Source organism: Ornithorhynchus anatinus, chromosome 1, assembly GCF_004115215.2.
Source record: "Ornithorhynchus anatinus isolate Pmale09 chromosome 1, mOrnAna1.pri.v4, whole genome shotgun sequence".
Classification (NCBI taxonomy): domain Eukaryota; kingdom Metazoa; phylum Chordata; class Mammalia; order Monotremata; family Ornithorhynchidae; genus Ornithorhynchus; species Ornithorhynchus anatinus.
In genome coordinates this window covers 138427254-138455077 of record NC_041728.1, presented here as the reverse complement: position 1 = coordinate 138455077, position 27824 = coordinate 138427254, and the positions used below count along the sequence as shown (strand labels likewise).

The 27824-nt window shown below is 42.2% G+C and overlaps 1 protein-coding gene across 1 annotated transcript in view; it reads left to right on the top strand.

Moving 5' to 3' along the window:
- Window positions 1–27824, top strand: part of NCEH1 (neutral cholesterol ester hydrolase 1) — a 61412-nt gene that overhangs the window by 24427 nt on the left and 9161 nt on the right. Inside the window, exons 2-3 of the mRNA XM_029069993.2 lie at window positions 16032–16260; window positions 17106–17175. Coding sequence (XP_028925826.1) covers window positions 16032–16260; window positions 17106–17175 — 299 coding nt within the window. The remainder of the gene's footprint in view (window positions 1–16031; window positions 16261–17105; window positions 17176–27824) is intronic.

Here is a 27824-nt window from a genome sequence, read left to right as displayed (position 1 = left end):
TAGCTCTGTTGTATTGTACTCTCCCAAGTGCTTAGTACAGTGATCTGTACTGCTCTGTACACAGTAAATGCTTAATGAATACCACTGATTTATTTTAGAGAAGCAGTGTGGCTCAGTGGAAAGAGCCCAGGCTTGGGAGTCAGAGGTCATGGGTTCAAATCCCAGCTCTGCCACTTGTCAGCTGTGTGACTGTGGGCAAGTCACTTCACTTCTCTGTGCCTCAGTTACCTCATCTGTGAAATGGGGATTAAGACTGTGAGCCTCACGTGGGACAACCCGATGACCCTGTATCTACCCCAGCGCTTAGAACAGTGCTCTGCACATAGTAAGCACTTAACAAATACCAACATTATTATTATTATTATTGATTATATATACAGTATTCCTTATTCCTGTGAAATATTTTACTGCTGTGATCCACTAAGCATATTCTGAATCTTTAGTTTCAAACACCTAAGAAATGTAAGAAAGAGAAGCAGCAGGGTCAGTGGATAGAGCACTGGCCTGAAAGAGGGACCTGGGTCTTAATCCCAGCTCCTCCACTTGTTTGCTGTTTGGCCCTGGGCAAGTCACTTCACTTTTCTAGGCCTCAGTGACCTCATCTGTAAAATGAGGATTGTGAGCCATACATGGCATAGGGACTATGTCCAAATTGATTTGCTTGTATTCATTCATTCAGTCATATTTATTGAGAGCTTACTATGTGCAGAGCACTGTACTAAGCGCTTGGAATGTACAATTCAGCAACAGATAGAGACAATCCCTGCCCAACACCGGGCTATCCACCCCAGCATTTACCATAATGCCTGGCACATTGTAAGCGCTTAATGACAATTACCACAATTATTGTTATTACTGGGACACTGAACAATCTTAGAATTCATTCAGTCTTCAGTCGTATTTATTAAACACTTACTATTGCCCTTTCATTTTTAATGTATTTTTTTTTTGAAGGAAAAGTTTAACTCTGCTGGTTGTTCTCGAGCTACCAATTCAGAATTCTGGGTTTATCTTTGTGCCAGCTCGATTCCAGCCTGGCATATCAGGCCAGCCAGGAACAGGTACCATAGGCCACCTCAGGCGTAACCTGTGTGCCTTTGTAGTAACTGAGGGTTCATCAGTTGTGCTGGGATTTTTAGTGAGAAGGAAAGGGATTTTTCCTTTGCCTGGTAATGACAACTGGGGCAAGTGGCTTGGCCATGATTTGCTTAACCTGCCTTTGCTGACTTTTAAAAAATTATTTTGGGGTATTTAAGTGCTTACTCCTTATCAAACACCGTTCTATTTGCTGGAATAGATACTAGTCAACCAAACTGGATACAGTCCCTGTCCCACATGTGGCTCGCAGTCCAAGTTGGAGGGAGAAAAGGTATTGAATCCCCATTTTACAGTTGAGGAAACTGTGAGTTGCCCAAAGTCCCACAGCAGGCAAGTGGTGGAGGCAGGATTAGAACCCGGGTCTTCCAGCTCCTTGGCCCAGGCTTTATTAACTAGACCACACTGCTTTGTATTCTGGCACACCTGGGAGGAGCATTGAACCACTGGACTGTTATTCCAAGAAAGGATGAAGAATCATATCCTCTGGTAGGCTAGGTAATTATCTGACAGGACTGATTTAGATGTGATCCAAATGAATACAAGTAGTAAATTTAAAATATAAACCCGGGATAATACAAGGCTCCACACTCATAAAATTATGTTGCTTGTTTGCACAGAAGTGGTTGAAAAAATGCTATGCAGCTAATAGTCCATGTTCCTTATGTCTACATACGGGTTTTTGGGAGGTTTTTCCCTTGCCACTTACAGAGCTTCTCATGCTAACTGGAATTGCTTTTTTTGCATTGTGTTCTTTCTGATTCCTCTATTGATTGCAGTCAGTGGTATTTATTGAGTACTTACCACGTGGTGAGCCCTTGGCAGAATACAGTAATGTTGTAAGACTAAGCCCCCGCTTCCCTCCCCATTGCCCCAACTCGTTCCCTTTGCTCTATATCCCCACCCCACTGCACTTGTGTATATATGTATTCATTCAATAGTATTTATTGAGCGCTTACTATGTGCAGAGCACTGTACTAAGCACTTGGGATGAACAAGTTGGCAACAGATAGAGACGGTCCCTGCCGTTTGAGGGGCTTACAGTCTAATCGGGGGAGATGGACAGACAAGAACAATGGCAATACATAGAGTCAAGGGGAAGAACATCTCCTAAAAGCAATGGCAACTAAATAGAATTGAGGCGATGTACAATTCATTAACAAAATAAATAGGGCAATGGAAATATATACAGTTGAGCGGATGAGTACAGTGCTGTGGGGAAGGGAAGGGAGAGGTGGAGGAGCAGAGGGAAAAGGGGAAAAAAGAGGGTTTAACTGCAGAGAGGTAAAGCGGGGGTGGCAGAGGGAGTAGAGGGAGAAGAGGAGCTCAGTCTGGGAAGGCCTCTTGGAGGAGGTGAGTTTTAAGTAGGGTTTTGAAGAGGGGAAGAGAATCAGTTTGGCGGAGGTGAGGAGGGAGGGCGTTCTAGGACCGCGGGAGGACGTGGCCCAGGGGTCAACGGCGGGATAGGTGAGACCGAGGGACGGTGAGGAGGTGGGCGGCGGAGGAGCGGAGCGTGCGGGGTGGGTGGTAGAAAGAGAGAAGGGAGGAGAGTTAGGAAGGGGCAAGGTGATGTAGAGCCTTGAAGATCTAGAATTATTTTTATTTATATTGATTCCTGTTTACTTGTTTTGATATGTATATATCTATAATTCTATTTATATTGATGCTATTATCTCTTGTTTACTTGTTTTGATGTCTGTCCCGTCTCCCCCTCCTCCTAGACTGTGAGCCCGCTGTGGGCAGGGATTGTCTCTCTTTGTTGCTGAAATGTCCTTTCCAAGCACTTAGTACAGTACTCTGTACACAGTAAGTGCTCAGGAAAAACGATTGAATGAATGAATGAATAAATGATGTTGGGTAGACACCATCCCTGCCCTCAAGGAATTTACAATTTAGTGGATTGTATTATTCCAGGTTCTTTTTTTCTGCTATCATAGTCTCTCAGCACCCCTTTCCCACTATTTGAGTTTCATTATGCTCAAAACATTTGTCTGCATTACTTGTTTATGTGCTTCTGCCTTGTTCCTCCACACAGCAGCTGTGTGGGTAGTACAGCTATCATCCCATAATCACACCTCCTCCTAGAGGCCTTTGCATACTAAGCCTCTCATTTCCCTGATTCACCTTCCCCTCTGCATCGTCTTCACTTGGCTGGGTACCCCTTAACCACTCTGATACTCACCCCAGCCCCACAGCACTTATTTACTATCTTTAAACTCTGCTCTCTCCCCCTGCATTAATCTACTTTAATATTTCTCTCCCTTCTCTCCCTTTCTCTCTCCTTTAATATTTCTCTAGGATCCTGAGAAATCTGCATACTTCCTTAAAAAGCCACCCATGATATCACATTATGCCCCGTGTCTGGGCCACATTATGCCACTTGAGGGAGGAAGGCATAATGTCTGGCATAATGTGACATCATGGGTGGCTTTTTAAGGAAGTATGCAGATTTCTCAGGATCCTAGAGCGGTTCTCCATGGGAATCCCAAAATCCCTTCCTCCCTCAGGACGGGGATGGACACATACATGTGTTTGTGCTCTCTCTCTCTCGCTTACTCTTGCTCTCTTTCCATAACCTTTATATTCCCCTCCTAGAGCAGTGTGAAGGTTAGTGCTATGGAGGGTAGTTTGGTGTTAAAAATAAAAAGTGGCTAATTATTAATGACAATAATAATACTAATAATTGAGGTATTTAAGTGCTTACTATCTGCCAAGCATGGTACTAAGCTCTGGGGAAGATACAAGATAATCAGGTCCCACATAGGGCTCACTGTCTAAGTAGGAGAGAGAACAGGTATTGACTCTCGATTTTGGAGATGATAGATAAATATATGGTTGGTGCAAAGAACTGGGTTGGTAATGGACGGGGGATGCGGGACAGTAATTTATTTAATCAAATTTTTCGCTGTGTGCAAAACACTGTTACTAAGCAGTTGGAAGAATAAAATATAATAAAAATAGACGCATTCCTGCCCACAACGAGCTCACAGTCCAGAGACTGTATCTAAGCCGTGTATGTTGTTTCTACCCCCAACATTTTAATACAGTGTCTAGCACATAGCATACAGTTAACAAATATCATAAACATTATTGTTCGAGTAGTGAAATACATTATGGATTGGAGAGGGGGGTGATTAGACTGTAAGATGGTTGTGGGCAGGGAATGTGTGTGCCATCTCTGCTGCATTGTACTCTCCCAAACACATAGTACGGTGCTTAACACGTGACAATCTAAGCGCTCAATAAATACCATTGAGTGATGGATTGAACAGGCTGATGCCTGAGTTAAACTGGTTTATGACAGGTGCCTGAATCAGAGTGGTGGCTGTCTGACTGAAGAAGAAGGGGTGGATTCTGGAAACTGGTGGAAGAGCACACAGGCCGAAAACGAGTCAGGCCCATAAATCGCAATTCATCTGTTTATGTGTGAGGAAGCAGCTTTTGTCCCATTCTGTTAAATTCACCCTCTAAAAGCCCTCACTTAAACTCATTTTGGCATTCTCCCTTACTATGCCATTCTAGCCTAAGGAGAGGTGCCAAGCCTGACTTGAATAACTGATGTTATAGGTCAGATGCTGATGAAGGACGGGGAGAGGGAGAGGGATCTTGGGGAAACTCCCAGCTGCAATCTCAAGAGAGGAAGTGTTGTTCCCTTTTTCATTCGTCTCCTGTTCCCTCTCTCTGCTTTTCCCTGAAATGCATTTTTGAGGCCTCAGCAACAGTAGTAATAACCGTGGTATTTGTTAAGCCCTTACTATATGTCAGTCACTGTACTAAACGCTGGGGTGGATGAAAGCAGATCGGGTCGGACCCATCTAAACCACAACCACATTAGTACAATCACTCATCCTATCCCAACTGGATTACTGCATCAGCCTCCTTTCTGACCTCCCAACCTCCTGTCTTTCCCCACTTCAATCCATACTTCTCTCAGCTGCCCAGATTACCTTTCTACAGAAAGGTTCAGGGCATGCCACCCCCCCTTCAGAAGTCTCAAGTGGTTGCCAGTAAACCTCCATATCAAACAAAAACTCCTAACTTTTGGCTTCAGAGCTCTTCATCACCTTGCCTCTTCTTACCTCACCTCCCTTCTCTCCTTCTACAGCCCAGCCCACACACTCCACTCCCCTGGTGCTAACCTTCTCACTGTGCCTCATTCTCACCCGTCCCGCTGTCGACCCCTGGCCCCACGTCCTACTTCTGGCCTTGAATGCTCTCCCTCCTCAACTTTGCCAAACAATCACTCTTCCCCCCCCACCCTTTAAAGCCCTACTGAAGGCTCACGTCCTCCAAGAGGCCTTCCCAGACTAAGCTCCCCTTTTTCTCATCTCGCCCTCCCTTCTGCATCACCTCGACTTGCTCCTCACCCCCTCCCCATCCCACCCCACTGGATTTATATGTATATATATATATATATATATATATATATATAATATATGTATACATCTATAATGCTATTTATATTGATGCCTGTTTACTTGTTTTGATGTCTGTCTTCCCTCTTGTAGACTGTAAACCCAGTGAGGGCAGGGATTGCCTCTCTTTATTGCTGAATTTTACTTTCCAAGTGCTTAGTGCCCACAGAAAGTGCTCAATAAATACAATTTGAATGAATGAATGAATCTCAGTCTTTGCACTTTCCTACATCAAGCAGGAAATCTGGACCAGTTACTGCTTCTTATAGTGCAGTGGATAGAGCACTGGCCTGGGATTCAGAAGGTCATGAGTTCTAATCCCAGCTCTGCCAACTTGTCTGATGTGTGACCTTGGGCAAGTCACTTTACTTCTCTGTGCCTCAGTCACCTCATCTGTAAAATGAGGATTGAGACTGTGAGTCCTACATGGGACAGGGACTGTTTGCTTGTATCCACCCCAGTGCTTAGTACAGTGCCTAGCACATAGTAAGCGCTTAACAAATACCATCATTATTATTGTTACTGTTTTTATTATTCAAAGCACTGCAGCTTTCTCCCTCCTCCTTATCCCTTCTTTTCCCACAGCTCCCTTTCTCTGTATTCTTCTCAAGCTAACTTACTCTTGTCTCCCCCGTGGCCAACTCTTACTCCCTACAGACCGCTGCTGTTCCCATCTTTAGAGTTTCTGTGAAATCACATCTCCAGAAAGCCTTTCCAGAATAATGGTTCATCTCTCAAGCATCTGTGGATTTCATTTGTCCATACACTTTTATTTATTCTTTTAATGGTATTTTGTTAAGTACTTACTATGTGCCAGATGTTGTCAACTGTATATTTCCTCAACTCCCATGTCTGCATTTATGTGCCACCCAAGCCTGGTACCCTCCTATAGGGCTTATGTAAATATCTTTTATACTATATTGCTTCCTCCAAGCCTTGATATACTTCAGTGGCTGTCTCCATCACTAAACTGTGAGCTCCTAGTCTGTCTCCCCCGCGTATTTGGGGTAGTCTCTAGCCTTTAAGCTCCTTGTAGGCGGGGGACATGTCTACCAACTCTGTTATATTGAACTCTCTCAAATGCTTAGTACAGTGCACAGTAAGCTCTCAGTAAACGCAATTTATTGATTAAATTGTGAGCTCCTTGTTTGTCTCCTTTGCTAAATTGTAAGCTCCTTGTGGGCAGGGATTGTATCTACCTATTCTCCTAAACACTTAAGTGCTCGGCACTCAATAAATGCCATTCTTTTTTAAAAAGGTGGGATCATGTCATCTCTCAAGTATCTAGTAGAGAATTCTACCCCAAATTAGCAATTGTGCTTTCCAAGTGCTTAGTACAGTGCTCTGCACACAGTAAGCACTCAGTAAATATGATTGAATAAATGACTGCCTGAATTTAATAAATCCATTTTTGTTTTTGTCCTGATTGTCTGCAAGGGAACCATATTTTGATTGTGCTCACTGACCTTGCTGAAGTTAATTAGGCCTTGCCTTTCCTGCAGCTTGTGTCCCTGCCCCTCTGGCTGGGTGGGCTTCACAGAGCAACAGGAAAGTGGCTCAGACGCAAGTCCGCCATCACAATGAGGCAGATGTGCACGGTACATGCAACGACCAGATTTTCCCTGCAGCTGTCTCCGTCCCAAGCTAAGAAATGTTTCCCGCAGAGGGGGAGCAAAAAAAAAAAAAAAAAAATAGGACTGCAATGAAGATGGTTTTATTGTTTCAAAGCGGGGCTGAGAAATTGCTGAATTCTTTTTTTCTGGGTAATAGCGTCAGGGTTTGGAGCCGCTATATAGCACAACGTGGTCATTGTGTTACCTCATTTTGAAAGACATTTGGACTGCTATTTCCCAGGCCTTGAGCATCATTTTTATCTAGATTTTTTTTTTACTGTACTTTCACAGTTTCTTAATTTTGCCTGAAGATTACTTACTATGTGCCAGGCATTGTCAACTGTATATTTCCCCATCTCCCATGTCTGCATTTATGTGCCATCCAAGCCTGGTACCCTCCTGTAGGATTTCTGTAAATATCTTTTACAGAAAAATCTTTGCAGATTTGGCTTTCCTGACAGATGTTTGCATAATGCAGAGAAGCGGTATATATCCTTGAAAAAGTGTTTCTAATTCAGTGTGTAGGAAGCACCAATTTCCATAACTATTTTGTCCTCATAAGAGCCGATGATTTGATTTTTTTGGGTGTACATGGTAGTTATGAGTTCAAATACCTGTTTTCAGGTAGGTTTTGGAGACTTGCAGGTATGCCTGTTTTACTTTCTGCTTCAGGTTAATTACAAGCCCAGCTATTGCCTCAGTCCCTGAAGCGTTATTCCTAAACAGAACATAATAGTTATAACAGAAAAAACCCAGTGAATTGAATGGCTAACACACAAATGGTTTGGCATTTCCACAGGTTAACAACTCTATGGTCTTGTTAAATTAGATACTGATAAAGATAACAAATATTATGATAAAAGCATTCATTCCTATTAAGCATCTTATCTTGTAATACCATATCCACAGCTGAGTGTGTCAGATTGGTGCACTGATGTCAGATTGGTGCACTGATCAACTTGCTGCCTTCAGCTGGACTTCTTTCATAAAGAACTCTTGGTTTTCCTGAAAATTGAGACCTAGGGGAAATTACTTTTCTTTGGAAAAAAAAATCCAATAAACTGAATTTAAGTTAAATAATTAGAGCATCCTGAGGTGCCAGTGTACAATCTCAAAAATAGTGATCCTAGGACAGTAAAGGAGCTGGAAGATCACAGAGACTGTATTTACTAGGTGGAGCTTTTGGCCCTTTTATGCCAGCGGGAGACCAAATTCTGGCACCACATCACTGGCTGTAATCCCTATTAGACATATTCTGTTAAGCACTAAACAAGTTGGTTTGATCACTCCTTATAGCTCTGGATCTTGCCAAACTCAGAAACATTGCAGTGCAGACTGACTCTTAACATGATTTCAGCCTGAAGTGGCCATGCACTTCCAAGAAAACTGGTCATTTTCATGAAAGGTTCGCAAGCGCCATCTTTAACCCAGATTTCATTAACATAATTGGTGTGTGAATTAAAGTAACTAACTTTTCTATTTTGAACTCCCTCCAAGTTTTCATGCCAGGAATCTACTGAGCTGGCACAGATGGTCTGTCATTAATTTGAAACTAGTGGATGTGGAGAGACTCAGGACTGTAAAGGTACCAGTGTTCTTGTAGACCTTAATTTTCCTTTTATTTACCTGAGTCCGGTGTACACGTACAGATATACACAAACACACGCATGTAAAACAAATATGAAAACTACTTCTATCAATGAGTTCTCCTCGACCTGCAGATAGAAGCTATAGCATACTACCAGAGTAGCACATAATGTGGAAATTAACTGTTCCCCAAAGTTTCTTATTTTTCTCACTCTTTCTTTTGCTGTGTTTTGCTTGGAGAGTTTGGACAATCAGATGCAGAAGATTTTTGGAGAGAATCAGATTTTTGAGGAGTTCCAGCATTATGGCAGTACTGTTACCATAATACTGAAGTTTAATAATATATCCTTACTTATCAGCTCTCCCCCTCCTACCTTACCTTGCAGATCTCCTCCTTCCACCCAACCCATACATTTCATGGCTCTAATGCCAAACTACTCTCTGCAACCATTCATTTAATCATATTTATTGAGCACTTACTGTGCGCAGAGCACTGTACTAAGCACTTGGGAGGGTACAGCACAACAATATACAGAGATGTTCCCTGCCCACAATGAGTTTACAGTCTAAATGGGGGGAGACAGACATCAATACAAATAAATGACAGCAAGTCAGGGTGATGCAGAAGGGAGTGGGAGATGAGGGAAAAGTGGGACTTACTCTGGGAAGGCCTCTTGGAGGAGATGTGCCTTCATTATGGCTTTGAAGTGGTGGAGAGTAATTGTCTGTCTGCACACAATAAATGCTCAGTAAGTATGACTGAGGCCTTCCCTGCCTAAGGCTCATTTATTCTACCTGCCCTCCCCTCTGCTTAGGCTAAGCAGTCAGGTTTGTACCTCTTAAGCAATTGATATTCATCCCACCCTCACTCCCACAGCACTTATGGACATATCCATCAGTGGCATTTGAGTGTGTATTGTGTTTAGGGCTCTGTATTGAGCACTGAGAGTACGATACAACAGAGTTGGTATACACTTCCCTGCCCATAAGGAGCTTACATATCCTTAAGTTCTACCATTTCCGCCTTCTGTAATTTATTTTAATGTCTGACTCTCCCTCTAGACTGTAATCTCAGTGATGGCAGGGATTGTATTGTACTTTCCCAACCACTTAGTAGATTGCTCTGCATTCATTCATTCAATCATATTTATTGAGTGCTTAGTGTGTACAGAGACTGCTTGGAAAGTACACTTCAGCAACAGAGTCAATCCTTGCCCACAAGGGACTCACAGTTTAGAAGGGGACTGCACACAAGTGTTCAATGAATCCCACTGTTTACTTGTGAGAGGATTTTTTTCTTGTTTTATTGCCCTTTGAGCAATTAAATTAATTGTAAGCACAATATTGGACTTGCTACTCTGCATCATAATTAACGTGGAAGTTTCACTTATTGCTGCAATAGCAGCTGCCATCGAATGCTTTTGAAGTCAGGCATGTCCTATAGTCAAATGGTATGGTTAGGAGTTTCATCTTTTTTTTAATGGTATTTGTTAAGCACTCACTGTGTGCCAGGCATTGCACTCAGGTTGGACACAGGCCATGTTCCACATAGGGCTCACAGCTTTAATCCCCATTTTACAGATGGAATAACTGAGGCACAGAGAAGTAAAGCAACTTGCCTAAGATCATACACCAAAGAAGCGGTGGAGTTGGAATTAATAATAATGACAATTGACATTTGTTAAGTGCTTACTATGTGGCAAGCACTGTTCTAAGCGCTGGGTAGATACAAGTAATCAGGTTGTCCCACGTGAGGCTCACAGTCTTCATCCCCATTTTACAGATAAGGTAACTGAGGCACAGAGAAGTTAAGTGACTTACCCAAAGTCACACAGCTGACAAGCAGCGGAGCTGGGATTAGAACCCATGACCTCTGACTCTCAAGCCCGGGCTCTTTCCACTGAGCCATGCTGGTCCTTTGATCCCCACTTCTGGATGGACCCCTGCTTGTCAGCTTGGACCAGCTTCGCTGGCTTGTTCATAAATGGTTTCCCCAAACTGAAGATATTCTACCACTGAGTAATTTTGAAGTAGGGCTTGGAAGCTGGAAGGGAAAGACTGCCTTATTTTTTAGAATAATTCCATGCCTGAAAAACCATTGTAATGAGACCTTTGTTTTTCCAGCATAGGGTAGTGAGTTGAGATGCACTGTAGAATGAATCATTGGAGACACAGCAATTCAGGAGCCTATAAACCAGTGTCTAACCATAGGCCAGGCAAATCTTATTTTTTGCTATTAAAAAGGAATCCTGCTCTTTCAATGGAATTATCTTTGATAATTCAGATTTGAGTACTGTCCTAAGCAAATCCCTTCCTTATTTTATTAAAAAAAGCCAAAATTGGTACACAAACATAGAGAACTGGAGGAATTTTTTTTTGACAGATATTGATGTATTTCCCTGGCTTTACCTTAATTCAATGGTTAATGGAATGTCTAGAAGATTGCAAATGAATTTTGGAATATTCACCTTAGAAATGCAGTATTATGTGAAAAAAGCCCTGGTTTGTTTTTAGATTGCCACCCCCCTGAGATAAATATTTATTGATATTTTCTTGCTATTTTGGATGAGTATTATAAACTACAATGATTTCCTAATAGCCAGAGCCCTAAAATATTCATTTCAATGTATTTTTTTCCTTTCAACAGTACTATTTCAAAAAAAGACAGAGTAGATGACTTTTCCCCCCACAGCCTTTCTTTTCTAGACTATGAGTTCATTTTGGTCAGGGAATATATCTACCAACTCTCTTACATTGTACTCCCCCAAGCACTTAGTACAGTGCTCGGTACACAGTAAGTGCTCAATAAATATCATTGATCTAAGATACATATATTACTTCATGTAATACTTTGCCAGACAAAATTTTTTATCACTTTGGAATTTTACTTGATTCTGTTCCACATGAGGAGCAGCATGGCTTAGTGGCAAAAGCACGGCTTGGGAGTTAAAGGTTGTGGGTTCTAATCCTGGCTTTGCCACTTGTCTGCTGTGTGACCTTGGGCAAGTCACTTAACTTCTCTGTGCCTCAATTATCTCATCTGTAAAATGGGGATTGAGACTGTGAGCCCCATGTGGGACAACCTGATTACCTTGTATTTATTCTAGTGCTTAGAACAGTGCTTGGCACATAGTAAGTGCTTAACAAATACCATCATTATTATTATTACCATTACTACTAATAATAATAATCAGTTATAAGTGGCAATAACAGCTTGGATTCAGTTTTGTTTAAATTAACTCTTAAAAAGAAAATGTGCTTCATCCTGGTGTGCAGAAGTCAGGTAGGCTGCTCTTTATTTCCAGCAAAGAGAAAAAAGACATTACCTTGTCCCTTTTCCCTCTACACAAGTGACGGTAGGGGAAGTGGGGAATGGCTTTTATAAGGATTTAGTACCGTAGGGAGTTTTACAGAGTTTGCCGTTCCTGGTCTGCGGATTAGAGAGGGAAAAAAAGGTTTGACATTTAAAAGTCAGTGTTTTTTAGTACTTCTCTCTAGGCTGTCAATTTTTTGTGGGTGGGAACTTTCTTCAATTTATGTCTTTTTGTAAATTTCCAAGAACCTAATAGAGTGTTAGGCACAAAGGCGGGTCTCAGCAAACACTATGATTACTTAATAATATTGGAAAGACTGCCCTAACCACACTCTCTCCGTGGCAGTTTACTGGTGCGTGAATTCTGAGTCATCCCCCTGTCATCTCGAAACCCGCAAAACAATCCTGCTGTCGGTTCAGATTAGCGTGCATAGCCATCATGAAACTTGCTCTCAGTTTTTGATTTTCTTTCTCTTGGAAGTTCAAAAGAAACCTATAGTTTATAGATCAGCATACTTTAGAATTGTAACAAATGAAGACTGTTCATTATTACCCATCCATTTTCATTATTTTTAAGTGTCTTCTCTTTGGAAATGAAGAGCAGCCTACCAGACTTTTGCACACCAGGATGAAGCACATATTCTTTTTGAGTTAATTTAAACAAAACTCAATCCAAGCTGTTATTGCCATTTATAACTGATTATTGTGGAATACTATCAAGTAAAATTCCTAAGTGATAAAAAAAATTTTGCCTGGCAGAGTGTTATATGAAGTAATGTATGTATCGTTGATCTCTGTTGCTTTTCCATATGTAATTTGTTTTAATGTCTTCCTTCCAGACAGGATTGTAAACTCATTAAGGTCAGGGATCATATCTACTACTAACTTCATTGTATTGTCCCGAAGACTTAATAAAATCTAGCCCATAGGTGATGTTAAGATTTAAACAAAATTTAATCAATCTAGGGTTGAACCACCCCAGGGTTTAGACCCATACTCTTTTTGTTTGATGCGGAAGGATTTCCATATTGTGTAAAGGACCTTGTAACATGAACTTAAGCCATGTCACTGGCCTTGGGCCCTGCTCTCTATATTCCCATCTGTGTATTCTTTCCTAGAGCTTGTGTAGCGCTTTGCACACAGTAGCTGTTTAATAAATGCTACTACTGCTTTGCCTGTATCCACATCCCAACCCCACTGAATCAATCAGTCGTATTTGCTTACTGTGTGCAGAGCACTGTATTAAGTTCATTCAATAGTATTTATTGAGTGCTTACTATGTGCAGAGCACTGTACTAAGTGCTTGGGAGAGTACAGTATAACAGAGTTGGTAGGCGCATTCCCTGTCCACAACGAACTCAGAGTGTAGAGGCAGAGACAGACATAAACATAAAGAAATTTTGGAAATGTACATAAGTGCTGTGGGGCTGAAGAAGGGGTGAATAAAGGGTACAGATCCAAGTGCAAGAGCGACACAGGAGTGGGCGAAGATGAAATGAGGGCTTAGTCAGGAAAGGCCTCTTCAAGACATGCCTTCACTAAGGCTTTGAAGGCGAAGAGAGTGATATGTTAGATATGAAGAGGGAGGATGTTCCAGGCCAGAGGTAGGATGTGGGTGAGTGGTCGGCGTCGAAATAGACGAGATTGAGGAACATTGAGTTTGTTGGCATTAAAGTGAAATGTGTGGGCTGGTTTATAGTAGGAAATAGAGGGGGTGTGGTAGGAGGGGGTAAGGTGATTGACGATAAGGAGTTTCTGTTTGAAGTGGTGGGTGAGCAATTACTAGAGGTTCTTGAGGAGTAGGGAAACATGGATTGTACATTTCTGCAGAGAAATGATCCAGGCAGCAGAGTGAAGTATGGACTGGAATGGGGAGAGACAAGATGCAGGGAGATCAGCAAGGAGGCTGATGCAGTAATGGAAGCAGGGTAGGAGAAGTGCTTGGTTTAATACAGTAGCAGTTTGATGGAGAGGAAAGGGTGGATTTGAGCAATATCGTGAAAGTTGAATCGATAGAATTTGGTGACAGGTTAGATATGTGGGTTGAATGAGAGAGATGAGTCGAGTATATCGCCAAGGTTAAGAGACGAGGTTGACCAGCCAGAGAGATGAGGAGAACCAGGAGAGGACAGGGTTAGCGAAGCCAAGGTTGGACAGTGTTTCCAGGAGAAGGGGGTGGTTCACCATGTTGAAAGCCATGGGGAAGCAGCATGGCTCAGTGGAAAGAGCCTGGGCTTCGGAGTCAGAGGTCATGGGTTCGACTCCTGGCTCTGCCATGTGTCAGCTGTGTGACTGTGGGCAAGTCACTTCACTTCTCTTTGCCTCATTTACCTCATCTGTAAAATGGGGATTAACTGTGAGCCTCACGTGGGACAACCTGATTACCCTGTATCTACCCCAGCCCTTAGAACAGTGCTCTGCACATAGTAAGTGCTTAACAAATACCAACATTATTAAAGCATTTGAGGGATCGAGGGGGACTAAAATGGAGTAGAGGCCATTGGATTTGGCAAGAAGGAGATCACTTAAGGTCTCTTGGCATCATTGGGAACCTCCCAGATGGTAGATGGGGGCACTCCCAGCATGCACCAGCTGTGTGACTTTGGGCAAGTCACTTAACTTCTCTGTGCCTCAGTTACCTCATATGTAAAATGGGGATTAAGACTGTGAGCCTCACGTGGGACAACCTGATTACCCTGTATCTACCCCAGCGCTTATAACAGTGCTCTGCACATAGTAAGTGCTTAACAAATACCAACATTATTGTTATTATTATTAACAACAGCCCCATCCAATCATCCCAAAATGCTGGGAGCACACAGAGAGTTTTGCCCTTCTCTTTACTCATCAAGATGAAGTTAGATATGAAGATTAGTGCAATATGATGGAAAAATGCTTTTCAGCTCCACACAAGAAAAGGAACCATCAGTTTACCTATAACACAGAGGTTGCTTTTCTTTGCATGAAGAAAAACTCCTGTTTTTGGTCTGGGAGGACCCGGGTTCAAAGACCGGCTCTGTTACTTGCCTGTACTGTGACCTTGGGCAGATCACGTAACTTCCCTGTGCCTCAGCTACCTCATCTGTAAAATGGGGATTAAATCCTCCTCCCTCCACCTCAGACTGTAAGACCCATTTAGACTGTAAGTTCATTGTGTGCAGGGAGTGTGTCTGTTTATTGTTATGGTACTCTCCCAAGTGCTTAGAATAATGTTGTACAGTAAGTCCTCAGTAAATAACTGACATGGACTATGTCAAACCTGATTATCTGGTATCTATCCCCACGCTTAGCACAGTGCCTGGCACATAGTAAGCACTTAGCAAGTACCAATTAAAAAAAAAGGTACTCAATCAGTATCTGACACCCACTGTGTGGATAGAAAACTGTTTCTCACATCACCGTCCCATGTTTTATTCAGACAGATATGGATTGTTGGAAGAACATATTTTAGCTTTGTTGCCGGATTCGATCCAAAATGTGTATTTGGCTGATCTGACTGTATTGCCATTTTTAGTATGAGAGTTGCCCATTGCCAAATTTGGCTCTCATTCATGGAAAAAGGAGTAGCAAGCTGAAAGGGAAACAGCTATTTTGTTTTCAGTAACTTATCTTCTCAAAGAAACTCTTTATATCTTCTCAAAGAAACTCTTTAGAGTTTGGTGGAGGAAATTTCTTTTATTTATACTGGCCTTTGACTAGGTTTCCTTTGCATTACTAGCTGGATACGTATTGAACAAGTTTATTGTCAAGGAGTTTGTTTGCTTTTTTCCCCACTTTAATGATTTTTCCCTCTTTAGCCAATCAATACAAAAGAAATTTGATTCTGTTAATTTACAAGGGACAGACAAACTGAAAATAATTAGAATGAGATTAAGTAAATTATTTTTTGCAGTGAGATTGTACTCTGGTGCCAGATTGTGTGAGGTTTACCATTTTTCAGGGCCAGTTTGATTTAGACTTTCTTGTTTCTATTTTTTTTTTGTTTATTTAATCTTTGTTACTTCGCAGAGCAACTGGATTCACTTTATAGGACTCAGCCATCATCTACTGGCTTTGAATTTTATAATCACTTCCTTTGGCAACAAAAATGCTTGGTCTTCCACACATCTTAAAGTTACTGATACAGTCTTTGATGGAGTAGAAGTCAGAGTCTTTGAAGCTTCTCCAAAGCCCGGCGAGACACTAAAGCGTGGTGTAATTTTCATCCATGGAGGAGGATGGGCCTTGGCAAGTGCAAGTATGTTCTGAGAACTTCCAAATTCAATCTTCTGGGCTCCTTCGTCCTTGGACACTTGGATTGTGATTTTTTTTCCCCCACTGTCACTGAGTCTTTTCTTCCCTTCCTGGGGTATGGGCCAGGCTATGTATAGATTATTCTTATGTTTTAGAGCCCAAAGGTTTCCCTGTGAAATGAGTTACTCAGGTTCTAATGAAGAGGCGAACCATCTCCAATTAGTTCAACTTATCTTAATTGACCAAATTTGCATTCTAAATTATGATGGCTCCTAATGGGATGTAAGGATAAAAATCAAAGCAATTGACTCTGAGGTGTACTCAGTACAGAAGGCCTTTCCTAAGTAGGTTCTGGAGAAGGAATGGTTTTGCTATTTTCTTGATCAGGAAGTAATTTCAACATGCCCAAGCCACCAGCAGTGAATCGAATGTTCAAGAAACTTCCTAATTCAGATTTCAGTCATACACTGGTTTGAATTACTTCTGTACATTCCTTTTTTAAAAATAAAAGAATGCTTTATTTGATTCAGGTCACATATATGACAGAGAAACTCATTACTGTGATCAGCAGGAGTGTGATTTTTGTGTTCTATGTATTAAAGGTTTGAACTTTATAGACGAGGCTGTCCCATTACATATGTATAAGTAGTAAAAAAAATTCATTTTATTTCTTGTACAAACAACTAATTTTTGCATCTCTTATCTAGAAGAGTATTATTAATCTTTGGGGAGATGATTATACTATGCTCATGAATTTAAATTGAGTTTTTAAATTATTTATAGAGTTTTAAAAGAGCATTTTAAAATACTGTTCCTTTGCCGTGACTGACTCCATTTTCCCTTCTCTAGAAATTCGATATTATGATCAGCTGTGTGCAACAATGGCAGAAGAACTGAATGCTGTAATCGTCTCAATTGAGTGAGTATCTCATGAAGGGAATTCTAACATTTTTTAATTTAATTTTTAATCTGTGGTCACTGGGCTGTTTTTTGTTTTTTCCCTAAAGGATTATCTAAAAGAAAAAGAATCAATGGTATGTATTAAGTGCTCACTGTGTTCAGACCACAGTATTAAGCCCTTATGATATCATAAATTTCATCACTGCAAATTTTCATCAGAAAGGTTTTTCAGGCATGCATCTTCCTTTCTTCCAGCCAGTAATAACAATAGTAATGATAATGGTACTTAGGTGCTTACTATGTGCCAACCACTGTTCTTATTAGCACTGGGATAGATCCAAAGTTATCAGTTTGGGCACATCCCTGTCTCACATGGAACTCACAGTGTCTAGATAGGTGGGAGTAGAATTTAATCCCCTTTTTACAGATGAGGAAACTGAGGCACAGAGAAGTTAAGTGATTTACCCAAGATCACCAAGCAAATAAGTGGCAGGTCCTGAATTAGAACCCAGGTCCTATGACTCCCAGGCCCAGTCTACCTCCCTTAGGCCAGTCGCTTTTTTTTTTACTATTTTAAAATCAAATAAATACACTCCCTGACTTCCTCCACCAAGTTTGGCATTTCTCTTCTTCCTCACCTTTTGCTCCACTTATCTACTGTCTAAATTGAAGAAAAAAGGTAGAACTAGTCAACCCATAGAATCTCCTTTGCCTGAGTGTGTGGTAACTGCAGCAGACCTAGGAAGGAAAGGAGAACTCATGGAGCCAAGAGCGGGACCAAGCAGAGTTGGTCCCCTTCTATTCTCCATCTACACCCATTCCCTTCCACTGCTTCAACTGCCACCTCTGTGTGGATGATTCCTAAATTTACATCTCCAGCTCTGACCTCTCTCCATCTCTGCAGTCTCACATTTCCTCCTGCCTTCAGGATGTCGCTACTCGGGTGTTCTGCTAAAACTTCAAATTTAGCATGTCCAAAACGGAACTCCTTATCTTCCCACCCAAACCGTGCCCTGACTTTCCAATCACTGTAGACAGCAGCCTCATCCTCCCTGCCTCACAAGCCCTTCATTTTGAAATTATCCTTGACTCATCACTGTCATTCAACCCACAAATTCAATCTATTACCAAATCCTGTCAATTCAACCCTCACAGCTAAAATCCAGCCATTCCTCTCCATCCAAAGTATTACCACATTAATCCCACCATGAATAAATCATCAGCCTCCTTGCTGACCTCCTTGCCTCTTGTTTCTCCCCACTCCAGTCCATACTTCACTCCGCTACCTGGATCATTTTCCTACAAAAATGTTCAGCCCATGTTTCCCCACTCCTCAGGAACCTCCAGTAGTTGCCCATCCACCTCCGCGTCAAATGGAAACTCCTCACCATTGGCTTTAAAGCACTCAGTCACCTTGCTCCCTCCTCCCTGATTTTTCTACTACAAACCAACCTTCTCACTGTACCTCGATCTCGTCTATCTTGCTGCCAACCTCTAACCAACGCCCTGTCTCTGGCCTGGGATGCCCTCCTCTTTCATATTCATATCGATCACTCTTCCAACCTTCAAAGCCTTATTAAAAGCGCATCTCCTTCAAACGCCTTCCCCAGCTAAACCCTCGTTTCCTTTTCTCCCACTCCCTTCTGCATTGCCTTTGCACTTGGATTTTCACCCTTTATTCACCCCTTCCTTAGTCTGACAGCACTTATGTACATAGCTGCAATTTATTTATATTAATGTCTGTCTCTCCCCACCAGCTCATTGTTTGCAAGGAACATGTCTATCAATCCTTTTATATTATACTCCCCCAAGTGCTTAGTACAGTTCTGGGCACACAGTAAGGGGTCAATAAATACAGTGAATTGGTTGAGACTGATATAGGAAGGATAGGTTGGTCCCCAGGAATGTTGGGTCCAGTGGACAGGGTCAGCGATGGAAAGTTATAATATAATAATAAATGCTATGTGCTAAGCTCCAGGGGAAATGGAAGGTAATCAGATACAGTGCCTATCTCACATGGAGCTCAAAGCCTAAGGGGAAGAGAGAACAGGTGTGGAAACTGAGGCACAGAGAAGTTAAGTGACTGGTTTAAGGTTAACACAGGAGGAAAGTGACAGAGCTGAAATTAGAAGGGTTAAAAAAAAAATAGGCAGGAAGCAGCATGGACTGGTAGAAAGAACATGGGCATATAGGGGTCAGAAGACCTGGGTTTAATACCAGTCTGTATGTATCACTCTGGGCAAGTCACTTAACTTCTCTGGGCCTCAAGTTTCCTCAACTGTGAAATGGGGATAAAAATCCTACTTTCTCCTCATTAGACTGTGGGACAAGAAATGTGTTCAACTGGATTATCTTATATCCACCCCAGTGCCTAGTACAATGCTTGGGGTATACCATATACCTTATACCATAGGCTGCTACTGCAGCAATAATCAAAGTTGCAGGTTAACGATGAAAACTTTGTGACCTATCTCTCCTAATGCTGGAAACAAGGTCACTTTTTAAGCAGAAATCCAGCTACTGCCAAATTCTCCTAGGCAACTCTTTGATGTGGGAGTAAGGCAGCTCTATATAACAATTAAACCTTTTTACAAATAGAAGGGACCTGAACCTAAGCCAAGGCATTTAATGGTTACAGTGGCAATTCCTTTCCTTTCCCCGAGAGCTCATTGCTTTCCTTTTGGGCTAGTACAAGCCAGTTTGGAATTATGGAACACTGTGGTCCTCACACACCTGCAGTGATCCAATTGGGACCAAATTTTGGACATTAGGGAGTGAGCCTCTTCATTCATTCATTCATTCATTTAATAGTATTTATTGAGTGCACACAGAGCACTGTACTTAGTGCTTAGAAAGTACAGTTTGGCAACAGATAGAGACAATCCCTACCCAACAACGGGCTCACAGTCTAGAAGGGGGAGACAGACAACAAAACAAAACAAGTAGACAGGCATCACTACCTTCAAATAGATAAATGGAATTATAAATATATACACATCATTAATAAAATAAATAGAATAATAAATATGTACAAGTATACACAAGTGCTGTGGGGCAGGGAAGGGGGTAGAGCAGAGGGAGGGAGTAGGGGCGATGGGAAGGGGAGGAGCAGCAGAGGAAAAGTGCGGGGGGGTGTCTCAGACTCCTTTCCCGCCTCACTTAAACCTGGCTTGGACCTGTCAATCAATCAGGCATACTTATCGAGCACTTACAATGTGCAGAGCTCTGCACTAAGCCATTGGGAGAGTACATTCTAACAGAGTTGGTAGACACATTCCCAGTTCACAATGTGCTTACATCTTAGAGGAGGAGACGGACATTGATATGAATAAATGAATTGTGGATAATAATAATAATAATGATGGTATTTGTTAAGCGCTTACTCTGTGCCAAGCACTGTTCTAAGCACTGGGGAAGATACAGGGTAATCAGGTTGTCCCACATGGGACTCACAATCATAATTCCCATTTTACAGATGAGGGAACTGAGATATGAAGTGACTTGCCTATGGTCAGGCAGCGGACAAGCGGCAGAGCCAGGAATAGAACCCACAACCTCTGACTCCCAAGCCCGGGCTCTTGTCACCAGGCCATGCTGCTTCCCATACTATGCACATAAGTGCTGTGGGGCTGGGAGGTGGGGGATGAATAAAGGAAGCAAATCAGAGTGATAAAGAAGGGAGTGGGGGAAGAGGAAATGAGGACTTTAGTCATGGAAGCCCTCTTGGATGTGATGTGCCTTCAGTAAGGCTTAGAAATTGGGAGAGTAATTGTCTGTTGGATTTGTGGAGGGAGGCAGAGGCACGATGTGGACTGAGAGGTTGGCAGTGAGCTAGACAAGACGGAGGCATGTTGAGAGGTTGGCATCAGAGGAGCAAAGTGTGTACGGGCTGGGCTGTGGTCGGAGAGGTGAGACATTCATTCATTCATTCAAAAGTATTTATTGAGCGCTTACTATGTGCAGAGCACTGTACTAACCGCTTGGAATGCACAAATCGGCAACAGATAGAGACAATCCCTGCCCATTGACGGGCTTAGAGATGGTAGGAGGCAAGGAGATTGATTTGGGACCTGATCCCAGGCCCAGCCAAACAGGACCAGGGGTACATACAAGGATTAATAATAATGGTAATAATAATGGTATCTGCTAAGCCCTTACTATATCCAGGCACTCTACTAAGCACTGGGGTGGGTATAACCAAATTGGGTTGGACACTTCCTTTCTCTCAAGGGGCTCACAGTCTTAATCCCCAATTTACAGATGAGGTAACTGAGGCACAGGGAAGTGAGGTGACTTGGCCAAGGTCACACAGCAGATATGTGGCAGAGCTGGGATTAGAACCCATGACCTTTTGACTCCCAAGCCCCTGCTCTGTCTACTACACTAGGCTGATTCATGGCTCTGCAGGGTTCTTCCACCTTGAACTTGCAGAAAGCTGCCAGCTTGTACTCTCCCAACCACTTAGGACAGGGCTCTGCCCAAGGTAAGTGCTCAATAAATATCTTGATTGACTGATGGATTGGGTTGGTATGAATGGTTCCCACAATCATTCATTCACTCGTATTTATTGAGCACCTACAGTGTGCAAAGCACTGAACTAAGTGCTCGGAGGAGTACAATATAACAATTAGCAGACACATTCCCTGCCCACAATGAGCTCACAGTCTAGAGGGGGAGATAGATATTATTATAAATAAGTTACAGATGTAAATAAATTACAGATGTGTCACGGTGGGGAGGCAACAAAAGGGAAAATTGTGCTACAGTCTCATGTTGGACCAGGCAAATAGTAGAAAAGTTACTCATTCAGAAGGCATTTAAAAGAGTGAAGGGAGAGCTGTTAAATTATCAAGACTTACCAAGCCGAAAAGCAACCAGGCCTAGTGGAAAGAGTACGGGTCTGGGAGTCATAGGGCCTGGGTTCTAACCCTGGCTCTGCCAAATGCTTGTTGTGTCACCTTGGGCAAGTCACTTAACTCCTCCATGCCTCAGTTCTGCTGTTCTCCCTTCTTCTGAGAAGCATCACGGCCCAGTGGAAAGAGCACGGGCTTGGGAGTCAGAGGTCGTGGGTTCTAATTCCGCCTCCTCCACTTACCAGCTGTGTGACTTTGGGCAAGCCACTTACCTTCTCTGTGCCTCAGTTACCTCATCTGTAAAATGGGCATTAAGACTGTGAACCCCACATGGGGCAACCCGATTACCTTGTACCTACCCCAATGCTTAGAACAGTGCTTGGCACACAGTCAGCACTTAACAAATACCATCATTATTATTATTATTTTTATTATTATTATTACTTGGACTGTGAGCCCCATGTGGAACAGGGACTGTGTCCAACCCAAATCACTTGTATCTATTCCAGCGTTTAGGACAGTGTTTGACACATAGTAAGCACTTAACAAATACCATAAAAAGCCTTTATTCACTTGAACTGGGAGGAACATGGAAGAATTTTTCCAATTTTCTCATCCTTCTTCCTCAAGGAACTAAACTAGTTCTTCCAAAGGAACCAGTATCCCTGGAGGATGCCAACAGTCTTCTCCCTAGCAATCACTCACTCCTCAACCCTTAAAGTACCACAATTGCACATGCCGGAACTCGATCTGTAGCCATGTATGGCTTTTAGTATCCTCTAGGACTAGAGTGAAGAATAAGTGGAATAGTATCTGAACCAAGTATAGACTAATACAGGCTTGGATTTAAACAGAGTGCCAAGAAACCATTCAAAAAGTGAAAATGCGCAACCATCTACAGCAGAAGACGACATTAAAATATATGCGATCAAACTCCGGAAAAACCCCTAAATGAATAACCGATTCAGAAAATATTGAGCAATTAAATCAGTGAGACATTAAATTAGACTCTGATATAACTCTGTATCAGAAGCTTTCTAAAGAGACATAATGGTTGTTGAGATAAAGAAAACAAGAACAGTTTATGCAACAAGAGATGATATTGTTTAACAGGATACCAAGAGAATGTTGATTGTTGTGATTGTGTTTATGTATATGTCAGACCTTCAAAGCCTCCTCACTCTCCTCACCTTCAAAGCCTTATTAAGGTCACATCTCCTTTAAGAGGGCTTCTCCAATACCACCCTCTTTTCCCTGACTCCCTCTCCCTTCTGTGTCATTACCCTTTGGGCAATTAGTATATATCCCACCTTCAGCCCCACAGCATTTATAAAAATATCCATAATTTGTTTATATTAATGTCTATCACCCCCTCTAGGCTATGAGCTCCTTGTCTGCAGGGAATTTGCCTACCAACTCTCTGGCATTGTAGGAGAAATAGCATGGCTCAATGGAAAGAGCCTGGGCTTGGGAGTCAGAGGTCATGGGTTCGAATCCCAGCTCTGCCACTTCTCAGCTGTGTGACTTTGGGCAAGTCACTTAACTTCTCTGTGCCTCAGTTACCTCATCTGTAAAATGGGAATGAAGACTCTGGGCCTCATGTGGGACAATCTGATTACCCTGTATCTACCCCAGTGCTTAGAACAGTGCTGTGCACATAATAAACACTTAACAAATACCATCATTATTATTATTACTTTCCCAAGTGCTTACTACAATGCTCAGCACATAGTAAGTGCTCAATAAATATCATTGATTTTTTTTAAGTTTGGGCTTTAAAATCAATCAATTAGTGATATTTATTGAATGCCTATAGTGTGCAGAGCACTCTACTGAACACTTGGGAGAGTACAGTGAAATTGGTTGGCAAGATACCCGCCCTTAGCAGCTGGTAATATAGTGGAGGATGAGGGGATTTGAATCGTCAGGTCTTAGAGAAAGTTATTATTTTGTTTGAATGAAGGCTTCTTCTATGTATCTGAGTTGATAGGGAAGGACCTTGAAGATGATGAAGAAATTGAACTCTTGAATTTTCAGATATTTTTAAGTGCGTCCCTCTCTAAACGATGTACTAAAAATTCAAATATGTAAGGGCACCACCTAGTGGAAAGACTAGACTTGTAAAACATTTTGCTTTTCCCTGTAACCTCTCATTGACAGCTGGCCGCCAAACTTTCATTCGTTCACTCATTTGTATTTGAGTGCTTAGTGTGTGTAGAACACCGTATTAAGCACGTGGGAGAGTACAATACAACAATAAACAGACACATTCCATGCCAACAGTGAGTTTGCAGTCTAGGCGGGGCTGGGGGGTAGGGGCAGATACTAAAATAAATACATAAGTTACAGACATGTATATAAGTGCTGTGGGGCTGGGAGGGGGGAAGAACAAAGGGATCAAGCCAGGGTGATGCAGAAGGAAATTGTATGGATCACTGCAATCAAGCTATAGGCTAAGTATGTTTGTGTAGTGGTTTTGTTAAGTGCTTACTATATGCCAGGCACTGTACTAAACTCTGGGGTAGATTCAAGATAATATTACTAATAATGATGGTGGTATTTGTTAAGCGCTTACTATGTGCCGAGCACTGTTCTAAGCGCTGGGCTAGATACAGGGTAATCAGGTTGTCCCACGTGAGGCTCACAGTCTTAATCCCCATTTTACAGATGAGGGAACTGAGGCACAGAGAAGTAAAGTGACTTGCCCACAGTCACACAGCTGCCAAGTGGCAGAGTCGGGAATCAAACCCATGACCTCTGACTCCCAAGCCTGTGCTCTTTCCACTGAGCCACGCTGCTTCAGGTTGGACAGCAGCCCCTGTCCCACAGAAGGCTCACTGTCATAATCTCCATTTTACATGGGCATTAAGACTGTGAACCCCATGTGGGGCAACTAAATGTCTTGCCCAAGGTCAGCCAACAAGAAGGTGGCGGAGCCGGAATTAGAATCGAGCTCCTCTGACTCCCAAGTCTGTGCTCTTTTTTTTTGACCACATAGCCAATGCCCTGTCCACTAGACCACACTGCTTCTCACTGTACTAGATTATCCTATGATAGGCTCCAAACCCAAGCTTGCAGCAAAACCAAAGTATCCAAGTCAGCGCTAAGCACTTTGTACAGTGCTCTGCACGCAGTAAGCGCTCAATAAATATGTTTGAATGAATGAATGAAGTCGCATCTGCATCAGAAAGTCAGCTAATGTGTCATACTCCTGAACTGTCAGGGAGACCACTAAGAAAATATTACAGCAATTTTACTGGAACAAGAAACTCCAGTTACAAGTATCAGCATGAATGCAGAATAGGCGTGTCTTCAAACCGACTATGTCAGGCAATTTATTAGGATTGTAAAGGTGGCAAGGTATCACCTATGTGGGTTTGATGCAACCGTCCGATTAAAAAGCTATTTGCTGTTAGGAAATGCATTTAAGTGGAACCTGAGACATGATATGCAGATGAAGTTAAAGGATGCACTTGACCAAAAGTGGAGTGCCTAGACTGGAAGAGATCCAGAGTTTTGCTGATCATTTATTCCTCATTAAAGATGTATTCTCCCAAGTACTTAGGACAGTGCTCCGCACACAGTAATCCATAGATCCCATTGATCGCTGTATGGCCCTGCACATACTACGCCATTGACATAAACAGATTCCTTCACCCTTATCTGTCAATCAATCAGTGGTATTTATTGAACGCTTACTGTGTGCAGAGCAATGGAATCTCCAATTTTTAAGGAATTTACTAACAGAGAAACCCATGAAAATGGTAAAGCAGAACTCTACAAGCTAGGGAAGGGATTTGAGGGGGATTTTTTAAATGGTATTTATGTGCTTATTACGTGCCAAGCACTGTTCTGAGTACTGCAGTGGATGCAAGATCATCAGGTTTTGACATTCCTCAAACTATGGAACAGAAGAAATGCAGCCAGACTTCCGATGCCAACACTCAGCTAGTACATGTTGCGTTGCTGACAAAGTGCAAATAAATGTGCGTTCCAGCAAAATAATTTTAACAATATAACATCCTTAACCTGAAATGTGGAAATATCACCATCCAGAGATCTCCAAATGTTTGGGTTTCTACATTTGTTTTTTGCAGAGAGGCTAAGGTGAAATATTTAGATGGAAAAAAACAAAGCTATCTTCACTGTCTTTCTTAAACCAGCAACCTGCATCCTTAGTCACCAAATCCTTCATTCATTCATATTTATTGAGCACTTACTGTGTGCAAAGCACTGTACTAAGCACTTGAGATAAGATAGTGTAACAACAGACACATTCTTGCCCACTACACGGTCACACTCTAGAGGGGAGACTGTTGGTTCTGTTTTCCTAACACCTCCAGGATCTGTTCATACCCTCCCTCCAGCCTGGAACTTCCTCACCACTCATATCTGACAGACCAGATCATCACTTTTCCATCTTTGAAGACCTACTAAAATCATATCTCCTCCAGGAACCTTTCCCTGACTAATCTCATCTCCCCAACTCATTTTCCCTCCCCCTTGAGTCTGTACCCCCCACGTAGGTACTCACCTCAGCCCCTGACAGATGTCTTCTGTATGACCTTGGGCAAGTCACATCTTTGGGCCTCAGTTTCCTCAACTGGAAAATGGAGATTCAGTAACTGTTCTCCCTCCTGGTTAAGACTGTAAGCCCCTTGCTGGACAGGGACTGTGTGCGACCTAATTGACTTGTATCTCCCCCAGTGCTTAGAACATTGTTTGACACCTAAGCACTTCACAGGGGACGTGTCTGCTAATTCTTTACTCCCCGAATCGCTTTGTACAGTGCTCTGCACATAGTAAGCACTCAAAAATAAGACTGATTGATGTCCATTCCTTTATACATGGTTGTGTCCCCTATCTGTAATTTATTTTAATATCTATCACCACTGCTTGATTTTTAAGTTCCTTGAGGGCAGGGATCATCACTACTTACTCTATTATACTCTCCCAAGCTTTTACTACAGTGTTTACTCAATTTAAATGAACCTAATTTAAATGAATAAATATAATTCCAAAATCTCCTTGTCATGTTAGTTGGTAGTTGGTAGCACAGAAAAATCTATCATCAGTGGCAGGAAGATGAAGGCACAGGGAGAGTATATGGTAAATGGTTGGAGCAAGATTTTTTTTTCTATTTCCTTTCCTTCCATGGCTAAAGCTTCCACCCCTCTCCTGGCCATGGCTTTTCCTCTGACATTAGTGCCTCCTCTTTCACTGTTCCCACCTATTTTCCTCTGCATTTCTTTCTTTTTTTTAAAAAAAGTAAGTATTAAGTGCTTACTATGTAGTAAGTGCTGGGATAGATTCAAGATAATCAGATTGTACATAGCCTCTCTCTCACAAGGGGCTCACAGGCCAAATCACAGGGAGGAGGATTTAATACTCACGTTAGAGATGAGAAAACTGAGGTACAGAGAAGTTAAGTGACTAGCCCAAGGTCACACAGCAGACAAGTGAGAAGCAGCATGTGTCACTGGAATAATCATGGACCCATAAGTCCGAGGACCTGGGTTTTAATCCTGGCTCCAGCAACTGGGCAAGTTGCTTAACTTCACAGTGCCTCAGAGGATTAAGACTATGAGTACCTTGGGGACATGGACTGGATCTAACCTATCTGGTACCACCTCACCTCTCAGTGCAGTGCCTGATACATAAACAAATGTATTAGAAAAAAAAAACCCTGAGTGGAGACTGGATCTCTTCCTGGTCATTTTGTGGGTCATATGAAGCCCCCAGAAAAAAATACATAGGAAGCTCAGGCTGCGCCTGGACAGAAAAGAGCAGGACCAGTGGAAACCACTTCAGCAAA